Genomic DNA, 15425 nt, shown 5'->3' with positions numbered 1-15425 from the left:
GTGCTATGCCAACCCACAAGCAACCCATTTCAAAAATACAAACGGGCAACCGCGATGATAGACGGGAAGAAATATTTAACCCCCCCCTCTCCTGCACATCTCCTTTTACTAGACCACCTCTTCACACAGCAGTCCTCAAGCTGGTCCTTGGCCCTCTTCTCTCTCCACTCCCTCGTGGATGATCCCGACCACTCCTTGGCTTAGGAACCAGGCACACACTGTGGATGCCCAAACCTCCACCTCCACTCGAGACCCTCTGCCCTGCACTGCCAACCCATAAGGGCCATCACCTGCATCCTGGCAGAGGTCCACCCCACAGTTCCTCCGTCACCTCTCAGCAGAAGCCTGGCGCAGCTCCAGCAAGGACACCCTTAATTCTTCCTCTTCCCTTCATCACTGACTCTAATGCAGCTCTATCCTGCTGCTTCCACTCTGAAAGCGCTGGTGAAGCTGTTTCTGTATCTCCTGCCTTGGACTCAGTCTCCCATATTCCCACCCTGGGTTACAGCAGGGACCAGCCTCAGAAGCACAATCCTGCCTAAGGATCTTTCTACTCTGAAATCCAGTGCCGGCTTCACACAGGGGCTCCTGAGACTATAAGCGCAGGCAGGTCCCCAGAGGCCTTGTGGAAATGCAGGCTCATTTGGAAGGCCCAAGGGGACCTGGGCATCGGCATTTCCAATGTGCTCCCCAGAGGACATTTTGAGAAGACAAGGAGTCATTTTAAAAGGCACATAGTAAGGTTCACCAACCCTTTCAGGATGAAGTCTACATAGCTTGCCCTCGTCTACCACAAGCCTGGCACCTCCCTTCCTCCCAACCAATTCTCCAATCTTACTAAACTCACTCGAGTTACTCACACGTGCAAACTCTCAAACTCAAGCCTACGCACTTGCCCGTGGAGCCACCCTCATCCCATCTCCCCTCTCTTCCTCCAACACCTGCACCTTGGCTGATGCCTCTGTACCCGCCAGGCCTCAGATTTCTCTGGAAAACTCCATGGTCTTTCAAGGGTGGTTGAGCCCCCTAGATGCTTTCATGTTCTGTGCCCTTATCAAAAGCCCTATCACCCTATATTGTAGTTACCAGCTTCTTCTACACCCCCGCCCACCAACTGGATCCATAATTTTCATGAAGACAAACAACTGTTTCTTGTTCACTACTGTTTGCCCCAAACCACACACTGCTCCTGGCATACAGTTGGCTCTCACAGCTTTGCTGAATAACAATTGTAACAAGAACAGAAAAAAATGTAGTCTCTGATAAAAGACACTCAAAAATGTCTTATATAGAATGGCTTTCATGTGAGAGAGAGAGAGAATACCTCAAATCAGGAACTGGGAGAGAAATGAGAAGTTAGAAAAGAAGGGAGAGAAATGAGAAGTTAGAAAAGATAACACATTCCGGCCAGGTGCAGTGGCTCACGCCTGTAATCCCAGCACTTTGGGAGGCCGAGGCGGGTGGATCACACAGTCAGGAGTTTGAGACCAGCCTGACCAACATGGTGAAATCCCGTCTCTACTAAAAATACAAAAATTAGCCAGGCATGGTGGCATGCACCTGTAATCCCAGCTACTCAGGAGGCCGAAGCAGGAGAATTGCTTGAATCCGGGAGGCGGAGGTTGTAGTGAGCTGAGATTGCACCACTGTACTCCAGCCTGAGTGACAGCGTGAGACTCTGTCTCCAAAAAAAAAAGATGGTAACACATTCCAACAGTTTAGATATAAAGATACATTATTTTCTGATGAGGTCTACAAATACAAAAGCAGAGTAAAAAAATTCATGGAAAACTTAAGTTAATCATACCTGAATTTGGATATTCTGGTCAAACTATGGCACTTTAGTTCATAAGGGTTAAAAGGCCCGTGAAGTACTGCCTGCATGCACAAATTATAGGAAGTGTTACCAATAAGCAAGATAACACTTAACATGAATTTTTAAAACTCAAAAGTCAGCTCATCCTTTAAAGAAAAAAAAAAGAAATCTCATTCATAATGTCTTTACGATTCAGTTAAGAAAAAGTGCCTTAAAGAAGGTATTTTTCTGGGATGTAACTCATTCTCTTCAACGATTTCACTAACATTCTTTGATATATATGTTTAAGAAAGCCTTTGAACAACAAAAAAGAATCATTGACAAATAATTTAGTGGAAATACTATTATTTGAATTGCAGCAGGCCAACTCAGTTGCATAGGTAGACCTGAGATCACACAGCCAGAGGCTGGGGAAATACAAGTGGAGTCTCTGAACAAGGAGACACCCTGGCCAGTCCTCCTCTCCAAGCAGGCAGGCAGCACTGGCTCTAACAGCCAGCCAGGGAGTCCAAGGCTGGCACCAGTTCTCTGAACCCATACACTGTGCTTCCTTTAGTCTGACAAAAAAGTACATCAGGAGGGTTTAAAAAAAAAAAAAAAAAAAAAAACTAGTCAAAGCTTCTCTCTAAACCCCACTAAACACTAAACCCCAGGGTTTTTTCTTATTATAAGAGGATTCATTGTGAGAAAAGTAACAGCATTAAAAGCCAGAAAAGAAAAAACCACCATGACTACTGACTACAACTCCTAGCATATAAATGTAGAATGATACTAAGCTTTTAAATTACATTTTAAAACTCCTACAATCACCTTAGAGTTTGGAGTACCCAGTTTATTGGAAGAAAAGCTCTCTAACAAAATCCGGATGAGATACTTCTCGTCGTCTTTCATGGGAAAGGGCGCACAGCCGTCTGTCACGTTTTCTACTGACTTGGAAAAGAGGCCCTTGAGAACTTCATGGCTTTGCTGAACAAACAAGGAAAGTTTGTTTTGTTAAAAGAATACATCACAAGCACTTTCTTCCAAACTAATCAAAATATTTCATAGGCACAGTCTTACTCTGATTTCTATGTCATTAATTAAAGTATAGGGAAATAATTTTATGAAGTTCATTTTAAGATTTAAACAAAAGAAATAAGGCAGGATTTACAACTTTATTTCTCCAAACAAAAAAAATCAGACAGCCTTTGTGACATTTTAGCCATTAGAGAATTTAAGAGAAATAAACATTTTTTACAGTTTTTTTTTTTTTTTTTTTTTTTTTTTGAGACGTAGTCTCACTCTCATTGCCCAGGCTGGAATGCAATGGTGCGATCTCAGCTCACTACAACCTTCGCCTCCCGGGTTCAAGCAATTCTCCTGCCTCAGCCTCCTGAGTGGCTACGATTACAGGTGCCCACCACCACACTCGGCTAATTTTTGTATTTTTAGTAGAGACGGGATTTCACCATGTTGGTCAGGCTGGTCTCAAACTCCTGACCTCAGGTGATCTGCCTGCCTGGGCCTCCCAAAATGCTGGGATTACAGGCGTGAGCCACTGCACCCGGCCTACAGTTTTTTAAATTTTCTTTTTTCTTCTCTTACTATCGTTCCCAAGAAACATTTTTACAGGACTTTTTTATACATAAAATTTTGGTTTTATACTGGAAATACTAACATAATTCCCTGAAGTGTTTTTATATAAATTAAATACAGAATTCAGCCAGCACTCTGGCTAACATTTTGCTAGACTGTCCTTTCCTGATACCCAGTATTCTTCATCCCCAGCAGAAATAACAGAAGTAAAATAAAAGACCTTCAACATCAGCTTCAAAAGTGGCCTCTCTGATCATCTCAACAGATGCAGAAAAAGCACTTGATAAAATTCAACATTACTTCAAGATAAAAAATTCTCAGCAAATTAGGTATAGAAGGAACATATCTCAATGCAAGAAAGGCCATACATGACAAACCCACAGCAAACATCATACTGAAGAGGGGAAAGCTGCCATCTTTACCTCTGAGAACAAGAACAACACAAGGATGCCCACTTTTATCATTTACGTTCAACACAGCACTGGAAGTCCTAGCAAGAGAAATTAGGCAAGAGGAAGAAAGAAAGGGCATCCAAATTGGAAAAGAGCACGTCAAAATGTCCCTCTTTGCAGATAACATGATCTTATATATAGAAAAACCTAAAGACTCCACCAAAAAACTTTTAGAGCTGATAAGCAAATTCAGAAAAGTTGCAGGATACAGAAATCAGTACACAAAAATCAGTAGCATTTCTAAACACCAATAACCAGCTAAAAAAGACATCAAGAAAGCAATCCCATTTACAATACCTACAAAAATAAAATAAAATACCTAGGAATATATTTAACCAAGGAGGTGAATGATCTCTATAATGAAAACTACAAAGTATCAATTAAAGCAATTGAAGAGGACACAAGAAAATGATAAGACATCCCATGTTTATGAATTGGAAGAACTTATATTGTTAAAATGACTATACAATCCAAAGCAAGCTACAGATTCAATGCAATTCCAATCAATATAACAATGACATTCTTCAAAGAACTAGAAAAAAAAATCCTAAAGTTCATATGGAACCACAAAAGACCCCAAAAGCCAAAGCAATCCTGAGCAAAAAGAACAAAGCAAGAGACATCGCAGTACCTGACTTGGAAATACACTACAAAGCTATGGTAACCAAAACAGCATTATATAGGCATAAAAACAGACACACAGATGACCAATAGAACAGAATAGAGAACCCAGAAATAAAGCCATGCATTTACAGACAACTGATTTTCAACAAAGGCTCCAAGAACATTCACTGGGGAAAGGATACTCTTCAATAAATGGTGCTGGGAAAACTGGACATCTAAATGCAGAAGAATAAAACTAAGCCCCTATCTCTTGCCATATACAAAAATCAACTCACAATGGGTTAAAGACTTAAATGTAAGACCTAAAACCATAAAAAATACTAGAAGAAAACAAGGAGAAATACTCCTTACACTGATCTAGGCAAAGATTTTAGGGCCAAGACTTCAAAAGCAGAGGCAACAAAAATAGACAAATGGAACTACAGTACACTAAAAACCTTCTGCACAATGAAGGAAACAATCAACAAAATTAAGAGACAACCTGTAGAATGGGAGAAAATACTTGCAAACTACTCATCTGACAAAGGAATAACATCCAGAATACACAAGGAACTCAAACAGCAAAAAAGCAAACAATCCAATTAAAAAGTGGGCAAAGGTGGCCGGGCGCGATGGCTCAAGCCTGTAATCCCAGCACTTTGGGAGGCCGAGACGGGTGGATCACGAGGTCAGGAGATGGAGACCATCCTGGCTAACACGGTGAAACCCCGTCTCTACTAAAAATACAAAAAATTAGCCGGGCGAGGTGGCGGGCGCCTGTAGTCCCAGCTACTCGGGAGGCTGAGGCAGGAGAATGGCGTAAACCCGGGAGGCGGAGCTTGCAGTGAGCCGAGATCGCGCCACTGTACTCCAGCCTGGGCGACAGAGCCAGACTCCGTCTCAAAAAAAAAAAAAAAAGTGGGCAAAGGATCTGAACAGACATTTCTCAAAAGAAGACATACAAATAACCAACAAATATATGAAAAATGATCAACATCACTAATTATCAGGGAAATTCAAATCAAAACCATCATGAGAGATAGCATTTCAACCCAGTTAGAATGGCTATTATCAAAAAGATAAAAAGCAAATGCTGGTAAGGATGTTGAGAAAAGGGAACTCTTACACACTGTTGGTGGGAAGGTAAATTAATACAGTCTTTATTGAAAACAGTGTGAAGGTTACTCAGAAAAACTAAAAACAGTACAAACATACAATCTGGCAGTCCCACTAATGGGTATTTATCCAAAGGAAAGGAAATCAGTACATCAGAGATACCTGTAACCCATGATTACTGCAGCACTGGTCACAATAGTCAAGATACAGAACCAACCTAGGTGTCCGTCAACAGATCAATGGATACTGAAAATGCGGTATATACAAAATAAAATACCATTCAGCTACAAAAAAAAAACTCCTGTCATTCTTGGCAACATGGATGAGCCTGGAGGATGGTATGTTAAGTAAAATAAGCCAGGCACAGAAAGATACATATGACATGTCCTCACTTATGTGTAAAAGCTTTAAAAAAAAAAAAAAATTGAACTAATGGAAGTAGAGAGTAGGATTGTGGGTATTAGAGGCGGGGTAAGACAGGGGAAGGGGAGAATAGAGAGAAGTTGGTTAACAAACACAAAATTACAGCTGGATTGGAGGAACAGGTTCTTGTGTTCTGCAGCACTGTGGGGTAAATATGGTTAACTATAAGGTATATTTTCAAAAAGCTAGAAGAAAGTTCTTGAATGTTTACAACACGAAGAAATAATAAATGTCTGAGGTGACAGATTTGCTAATTACCCTCACTTGATCATTACACATTATATATACATACAAAATATGACTCTATATCCCATAAATATGTACAATGATTATGTGGCAACTAAAAAAGGGGAAAAAAGTGGCCTCTCAAATCTTCAGATCATGAAAAATAACTCTAACACTGATTTTGAAAAAACAGTTGAGACTCCGTCTCAAAAAAAAAAAAAAGAAAAAAGAAAAAATAGTTGAAAGAAGTTTTGAAATGCTTGAAATACCTGAAATATTTTATTAACTCCTTCCATTAGGGAGGTAAGTCTTGGAATCCATTTTTAAAACTCCCCACATATAGAACATTTTCAAATCTATCCTAAGAAGATAAAAAGCTGAATAGGAGGCAGGGTGCAGTGGCTCACACCTGTAATCCTAGTACTCTGGGAGGCTGAGGCAGGAGGATCCCTTAAGCCCAGGAGTTTGAGACCAACCTGGGCAACACAGGGAGACCCTGTCTCTACTAAAAAATATATTAAATAAATAAATACATAAATTTAAAAAATAAAAAAGGTAAACAGACCAACAAATACAATACCCACCAACAAAAACAATATCCAGTCACCATAATTTAGTCTCAGAGAAATGCAGAAGACATTTACATTGGCGCCGCCGGTCTTAACACAAGCACAGCACACCACATGGGGAAAAGGAACACTGTCTGCCTCCTCCTAACTCAGGGTCCACAGAGAAGGAAAGCCCGCCCCGTTCTCTCTCACACAAATGCGTGCTCCAGCAAGGGTGAAAGCACACACCTTGGACTCGTAGGACTCCTCCGTGAGCTCAGCATAGCCCTGCTGGATAAGGACATCTCTTATGTTGATGGCATCCTGGACCCCCGAGTACTGGTACACGTCCACGTGCAGGACGTTGTGTACCACAGAGAAGACCTTCACAAGGAGGGTGCAGCCGCTCACCAGAGAGGCGAACCACTGGCTGGCCCCGTCACTCCAGTGCTCGCCACAAACAAGAGACTTTGCCGATGGTCTCATTTTGCAAATCTTAAATTCCAAAGCCTACAAGGACGGAAGGGCACAGCTCAAACAGCTTTACAAATAAGCAAAACACTCATCCCAAATACCACTGAAAACAGATCTTGTTCATGTCTCTTCAATGGTATTCTCGTAAAAGTCCCAATAAAACTGATGTTGGGGTAGTCAGAATTTCCTAAAGAAACTTGGTTATGCTTTTTAACAACAATAAGAAACATTTAGAATAATTTTTAGATTGTCTTCACACTGATGGTAAGGGGCATATGTGACTATGTCTCCGGCCTACCTAAAAAGTCTGTCTGATTTCAACATAACCAGAAAACTTAGAAACAGTATTAGAAGATACTACTGGATTAAAACAACTTTTTTGCTAACTCTGAAACCTTTCATATATTTTTGGAACAGCAGAAACCAAATTTGGCTATTGTGACAAAACAAGTCCCTTCCCTGTCCTGGGCCTTGGCTTCCCTAGCTGTAAGCCGAGGCAGGGCACCACATGACCCAGGAATCCTGTCTAGCATTCAGCATTCATTCCCTAGAGTCTTCTCTATCTTACCTGGAAAGGAAGTTCAAGAAATTGACAGGGAATCTCCATCAAAAGATGTAGATCTACATGAGACCTATTGCCATAATCTACAAAGAATACCTAGAAAATAAAGCAAGTATACACTTTAACACGGGGTCAAAAACAATGCCATACCTGAGCAATAGCAATGCAGCAGTCTGCTCTAATCCTATAATTACAGAATTATTAGAGTGACCTGAGCTTAAATCCACATATCATTGAGGGAAACAGACTACTCTGCTAACTGCAATTATTTTAAATTTAATTTCTACCTATAATTATAAAAGATATTTGATAAACTGCTGTATGTCTGTCTCATTTCCCTACCAGTGACTTATTATAGAAAAACCTACCTCAGCAGAATTTCCAGAAACATAAAGGACTTGAGCTCTAAAGTAGCGTTGTTTACCAAAATCAGCAAAAGGTGCCAGACAGACCAAGTCTGGATGTGGGTGAGTGGGCAAGGGCATCAGCGTCAGCTGGTTGATTTCAGCAGTAAGCTTTTTCAGAATCTCTGAGTTTTTTCCATCAATCCTATATCCCCAAAAGTGTCCCACTTCAACCACCTAAAAAGGAAGAGGAGCAGCAGAGATGAAATCTAGAAAGGACTTTCGTAAGGAGGAAAATGAGCTTGAATCATAGGGCTGACACCCTGTGCTGCACATCTCACCAGCATAATCCTCGGAACATAAGTATTCTACAGGTTTCTGACAGGTGTTTATGAGACAAAAAGAGAGGGTCCCCTGGTGAACTAAGGTAAGGAAATGTGTGGAATATATCCTTTTCTTGGCGGTACAAGACTCATTCTTACATAAATAAAGGTTCTGAGGTCATATAATCATTTCGGCCGGGCACAGTGGCTCACATCTGTAATCCCAGCACTTTGGGAACAGAGGCAGGCAGATCACTTGAGGACAGGAGTTCGAGACCAGCCTGGCCAATGTGGTGAAACCCCATCTCTACTAAAAGCACAAAAATTACCCGGGCATGGTGGCACACACCTGTAATCCCAGCTACTCAGGAGGCTGAGGCAGAGGAATCGCTTGAACCCAGAAGGCAGAGGTTGCAGTGAACGGAAATCGTGCCACTGCACTCCAGCCTTGGCAACACAGCAAGACTTTGTCTCAAAAATATACACACTTTTTTTTCCTCTAATATATATCTTGTCACATCTGATTTATTGCAGCATTTTAAATCTACTTGATATTTTAAAAATTAACTTTGATTCTAGAATAAGTATGTTTCAATTTCCATTTTAGCCATATTTCAATTTAACAAGTACAGTGATAATTCAAGCTCACCCACATTAACAAGATTATCAAGGTGCACGAGTTCTCTCTCTCTGTGTGTGTGTGTGTGTGTGTGTGTATGTGTGTGTGTGTGGGGGGGGGTGTGTAAACTTCCTATATACAACATAATGATTTTAGATTAAGAAGAAGGAAAAGCTCAATTACTTCATCCTTACCTCTGTGACATCAATAGTTAGAAGGAGATCTGTAACTGTCTGGGACCTGTCTGATGTGTTAAATGAGACTTGCAAAGGATCTACCATCTGCTTCTGGAAGTCCACATTCACCCTATATAATATGAATTTTTAATAAAATAAAAATCAAGTTTTAGAAAGAAAACACATTTACATAAGTGAAATTATCACTCGAACTATTCTAATATTTCTACAAGAAAAGAACACTTCAGTAAAATACCTAAGCCAGAGATGACAAATTTGATTTCATCTCAAACATGAATTTCTGCTGGCTTTTTGAAGGGCTCTGGAAGGGGTACACACCCCAACAATTATATACTACCCTCCAGGGTATACCCTGGAGGGTAGTATATAATTGTGAAGGCCAAGACTATCAGAGAATATCTACTTTCAAGGTATTATCAAGATAAATAGATAAATTATTAAATTTAGACTTTCAAGGTCTGAGATAAATTCTAAATCTCAGACCTACAGTGTTTCCTGACTTGTGTTTTCAAATGTGCACCTTGACCTTTAGAAAACTATAAGAATCCATGCTTGGCTCAATGCTGTGTTAGAAAACACACACACATGATTTTCCAATAAACCCCCAAAATATCATTTTCCCTTAAAAGCAATAAGATAGTAAATGGTAAACTTCTGAATACAAAAGACAAATTTGACAGAAAATAAAAATTTCCTTTCCTAATACTTCATTCTAAAACGAAGAGAAAGAATTACAAGAAAGATCTTGATCCAACTCTTTTCCTGATCTCCAGACCCATTTTCAATGAGTGACTCAGGCAACGAGTGACTCCCCAGCGTTCAATGACAAAAATAAGCAGAGTCTGACCTCACTAGAGCAGGACAGGTCTTCTCTACATGAAGGACTGAACCCACTACATTCCCAAACTCTCAGAAACCAAAAGTCACACACTGGATGAAACCAGATGGAACAGATTTCCCTTCCTCCACCAACTCCTCAAATTCCTGTTAAATTCCTCCCAAAACTGAAAACTATACAATTAAGAAATAATAAATGAGACTTCCCACATATGTGACTATGGGGATATGGCCAAAAGGCAAGCAGTCTGTCACAAATACCATGGGTGACTCAGTTTGGTCCAAGAGAAGATCCAACAGGGTGATATCAGCTGCGTGCAGCAAGTGCCCCTGCCCTGGGCTGACCAGCCCTACAGACAGCCGTATCCCTGAACTACTCTCTGGGTAGGAGTGAAAAATGCTATTTGGCAAGGAAGGGCAGCTTATTCTGGTAAGCAACTAGGTGCTCCCAGCTGCATCTCCATTATGTCCCACTGATTGCTGTGTTGAAGACAAAGAATATTCCACAATACTTAAAAAGAGAATTTGCAAAACAAAATGCATAATCCTATCCAGGAAGAAAGGAAATGAACGTTAGATTTAATCCCTACTATTTAACTAAAAATTACATAAATGGTATCACTCAATCCTCTCAACAGCCTTGCACCATAGGTATCATTTCTTTTTGTTTTTTTTTTTTTTTTGAGACTGAGTCTCGCTCTGTTGCCCAGGGAGGAGTGCAGTGGTGTGATCTCAGCTCACTGTAACCTCTGCCTCCCGGGTTTAAGTGATTCTCCTGCCTCAGCCTCCCGCGTAGCTGGGATTACAGGTGTCTGCCACCATGCCCGGCTAATTTTTTTGTATTTTTAATAGAGATGGGGTTTCACCATGTTGGCCAGGCTGGTTTTGAACTCCTGACCTCAAGTGATCCTCCCGCCTCGGCCTCCCAAAGTGCAAGGATTACAGGCATGAGCCATCTCGCCCGGCCGGTATCATTTCTATTAAACAGAAAAAAAACTCCGGTTCAGAGAGGTTAGGTAATGTGCCCAAGTGCACAGAGTGAGGAGATGACACAACCAGGATTCAACGGCAGGTCCACACGACCACAAAGCCAGTGCTTGTTTGTTTGTTTATTTATTTACTTACTTATTTATTTATTTATTTTAAGACAGTATATTGTTCTGTCACCCAGGCTGGAGTGCACTGGTGTGATCTCGGCTGACTGTAACCTCCACCTCCCGGGTTCGAGCAAGTCTCCTGCCTCAGCCTCCCGAGTAGGTGGGATTACAGGCGTGTGCCACCAAGCCCGGCTAATTTTTGTATTTTCAGTACAGACAGGGTTTCACCATGTTGTCAAGGCTGGTCCCAAACTCCTGGCCTCAAGTGATCCACCTGCCTTGGCCTCCCAAAGTGCTGGGATTAGAGGTGAGCCACAGCACCCAGCCAAGCCAGTGCTTTTAACATAAGCTGAAGCAAGGTCAGATCAATAGTCATTTAAAAACAGTATCTAAATATGTGAAAGCAGGTAGAGCATGTCTGCCACCTCCCTCCTGAAAATACCTTGTGTTCCTGAGCTTTGAGACATTCATGCCTTGCACCTTCCCTTCAATTTCCTCTGCAGAATGAACGTTGAGTTCAAGTGAAACTTTTAGTTGAGACATCTTAATTGCCATATACACGGCAGGAAGGGTTTTAAATCTCTCTGTTGGATTTCGTGAGAATTCCACAAAGGCTCTGTTCCACAAATGTAAATTTAAAAATAAATTTATCAGGCATCTGATTAAAAACTACATATTCATTTCCCTCAAGATTAGACAGAAATTCTGTCACATCTCTCCTCAAAATGCCAGTAACTCTTCAATCTATAATTAATCAATAACATGTATTAATTTCTCCAATGGAAAATTGTTAATTTAAGAGAATTAAATAAAAGTTATAATGACGTGTCATTAAACCAAAACCAAGTATCATCCTTGTATAATATAATGCAGAATAAAGACTAAAGTCACATGCAATTTGGGGCAAAAAAATCTTACTTCATAATTACTTTCATAATTGCAAAATAATTTTCATGATTACAATAGAATGTCTTTTTTAGTATCATAAAATAAAACAGACACAGAAAACCACACAAATGTATAGCTCAGTGATCTTTGTAATTCCCCTTCAAAAAAACCATGAAATCATTTTTTCTTTAATTTTTTTTTTTTGAGATGGAGTCTCGCTCTGTCGCCAGTGCAGGGGTGTCATCTCAGCTCACTGCAACCTCCACCTCCCAGATTCAAGAGATTCCCCTGCTTCAGCCTCCCGAGTAGCTGGGACTACATGTGTATGCCACCACGCCCAGCTAATTTTTGTATTTTTAGTAGAGATGGGATTTCACCATGTTGGCCAGGATGGTTTCTATCTCCTGACCTCATGATCTGCCCATCTCGGCCTCCCAAAGTGCTGGGATTACAGGTGTGAGTCACAGCGCCTGGGCCGAAACCATTAAATTTATTGCCAAGTGACATGGTTTAGATCTGTGTCCCTGCCCAAATCTCATGTAGAATTGTAATCCCCAATATTGGAGGAGGGGCCTGGTTGGAGGTGACCGGATCACGGGCGCAATTTCCCCCTTGCTGTTATTGTGCTAGTGAGTTCTCACGAGATCTGGTTGTTTAAAAGTATGCACCACCTTCCCCTTTGCTCTCTTCCTTTCGCTCCAGCCATGGAAGACGTGCCAGCTTCCCCTTCACATTTCACCATGATTGTAAGTTTCCTGAGGCCTCCCCAGAAGCAGCAATCTACACAGCCTGCAGAACCATGAGCCAATTAAAACTCTTTTCTTTATAAATTACCCAGTTTCACGTATTTCTTTACAGCACTGCGAGAACAGAATAAAACACCAAGTAATGTTGATAAATGCCCTCCCTTACCCCAGCCCATATTTCAGTGTCTCATTCCAGCCCCCTCTCTGGGGCATGAGCAGCAGGCATAGAGCAAAAGGTGCCTGCTGGACGTACCAGGCAGAAAGAAGACAGCATCAAGTTTACCTTGATATGCATGCACATTCTAATGCCCCTGGGTTCCCACATCCTCACAGAGCCCCACAAACAGACCTGGGCCCCTTCCTCTACTATAAAAATCATCCTGTAGGGAGCTCTCTCCTGGAAATGTACACCTTGAGCAGTTTGGAAAGACGCCCAGCAAGGGAGGTGTGTGGAGTAGGTACATGAATGGACCCTGATTCACTCCGCCCTCCTCTGCCCTCCTTCATGCCCCATTCTCTTCACTCATAAATGCATGCATTTTCCTTCCACCCACTCCCTGATTCATGCACTTCTGCTTTATCTCCCTTCTTCAGAGTCTCTCCTAAGACTCTGTAGAAGTAATTTTGAACTCCAGACCTCAGCATCTACTCCTCGAAGCTCCATCCTCCCCAGCTTCCAGGCTGGAAAGCCAGATGCTCTTGGGCTCCTCTCTCTTCTTTGCCCTCCACATGCAATGACCAGCCAAATCTAAGACATCCTCCTTCCCATCTGTTGGCTCCTTTTCACGTCAAACACCACCATACTGGCTCCACATCTCAGTACCTCCGCTCTGGACTACTGCGAAGAGTCCAGGCCGGCCTCTTCTTCTCTTGTCTTGACCTTCCGCTTATCCCTAAGTTCCATAAAACATGGTTCTGGACAGAACACTCAGAGGTCTCCAAGTGCCCACCTAGTCACGTTCACACTCATCGATCTACCAAAAGACTGTCCCAAAGTCAGCGTCTGACCTCCTCACAACAGACTCCATCTGACACGGAGCAGCTCCGCCCAAATGGCTGCCAGCTATGTGTGCACAGTCTCGGCTTTCCACCATCAAGATCAGCTCATGCCTGCCTCCTGCTGGAAAACCACCCTGACCCTGTGGCACCACCTCTGCAGTGGACACTGCACCAGCCCGAGGCCTCACAACCCTCCAACGTCCACCCGAGGAAGTCTCAAATTAATGTTACTGCTGATATTGGGCCTCAGATAGAATGTCTTCTTCCTAACCTTCTGGGCCTCTCCCATGACTTCTCACAGCAGGCTAATGTCTGTGAAACTAATTTGACTCTCCACTCCTACCATAAAGTTGAAAGCTTCTTATGGGAGAACATGATATGCCCAGGTACTACCTGTGCCCATCTGCCCATGCACCCTTGGTACCTCACAGAGTCTATACAAAGTCACCCCTGCTCTATACCAAAAGAAATACAGTTCTTATTCTTTTAATCACTGTATCTTCCTTTGCCTTTAAATACTTGAATCCTAAGAAATGGTACTGGTATAACCAGAAAGAATACTGTTACTTCCCCCAAAAAATTGGTATGACATTTGTATTACGACTAGAGAGCTGGAAATGTGAGGAATGTAAAAGCTATAAACACCTATAAAAAAGGTTCCAGGCAATGGGAGGCAGAGGTTGCAGTTAGCCAAGATTGTGCCACTGCACTCCAGCCTGATGACAGAGTGAGACTCCGCCTCAAAAATAAATAAATAAAAATAAGAAAACAAAACAAAAAGTCCCAGGCAAGAACAGGAAACAAACACAGAACCCAATCTGGTCATAAAGATGAGTGAACAAAAATGCTGCAATCTCATGGGAGCCAAGACTTCTGACCCTCAAATCGGTCAAAGGAACAGTCACGCAGAACTGGAACCTCACCCAGGTAAGCGGACGCACAATATTCAGGAATTAGTTTAGCTGTGTGATTCCAGCTTTAAGTAAGCTACTTTATATATGTGGCTTACTATCTTACTATAATTTACATCAGAATATTTAAGAAAAGTTCAGACACTACAAGTTTAATTCATTAATTCTCTAAGTTGTTAAAAGCACTTAGGAAGGTTTTGCTTGTTAGGGAGTTGGACATTTGCCTCATGAGGCATTTACAGTCCTACAAAGAAAATCAATATGTTAATCATAGAAATGGAACTTAAAATGCTGGAGGGAATTACCCCAAATTGAAAATGGACTTAATGTTCAACTTGAGTGAATTGGACATTAAAGAAAAAGTGTTTGTTCTTATTTACAAAGCTTCGTCAAGTTAAATAAAAATTTATCAACATTCATAGAACACTGGAAAAAATTTCTAACTTTAAAAATTAAAAATCATACTTTAGGTTTTTTGGTACATAAACATTTCCTGTTAGAAATAAAAACTGAGTGATACTCCAAAACACACCATTTGCTCCTTACATGCAGTAAGTAGAGCCAAATTGAGTTTTTACAATGTTTGCCTTCCAAAAATATTCAAAACATATCTGCTTTAGACAACTATAAGCAGATACACTCTATTCTGGAGCATCTTCATGGCCCACAA

General features: G+C 41.4%; 1 protein-coding gene across 1 annotated transcript in view; it reads right to left on the bottom strand.

Annotated features, from left to right (window-relative positions):
- TDRD9 (tudor domain containing 9) overlaps window positions 1-15425 on the bottom strand; it is a 137195-nt gene that overhangs the window by 18703 nt on the left and 103067 nt on the right. The window contains exons 24-30 of the mRNA XM_010376950.2: window positions 11654-11827; window positions 9275-9386; window positions 8163-8375; window positions 7801-7890; window positions 7008-7268; window positions 2627-2782; window positions 1808-1878 (exon numbers count right to left, since the gene is read on the bottom strand). Of these exons, the coding sequence (XP_010375252.1) occupies window positions 1808-1878; window positions 2627-2782; window positions 7008-7268; window positions 7801-7890; window positions 8163-8375; window positions 9275-9386; window positions 11654-11827 (1077 nt within the window). The remainder of the gene's footprint in view (window positions 1-1807; window positions 1879-2626; window positions 2783-7007; window positions 7269-7800; window positions 7891-8162; window positions 8376-9274; window positions 9387-11653; window positions 11828-15425) is intronic.

This window comes from Rhinopithecus roxellana, chromosome 5 (assembly GCF_007565055.1).
Source record: "Rhinopithecus roxellana isolate Shanxi Qingling chromosome 5, ASM756505v1, whole genome shotgun sequence".
Taxonomy (NCBI): domain Eukaryota; kingdom Metazoa; phylum Chordata; class Mammalia; order Primates; family Cercopithecidae; genus Rhinopithecus; species Rhinopithecus roxellana.
Note: the sequence above shows the minus strand (reverse complement) of the source record. Positions and strands in the feature narration are given on the sequence as shown.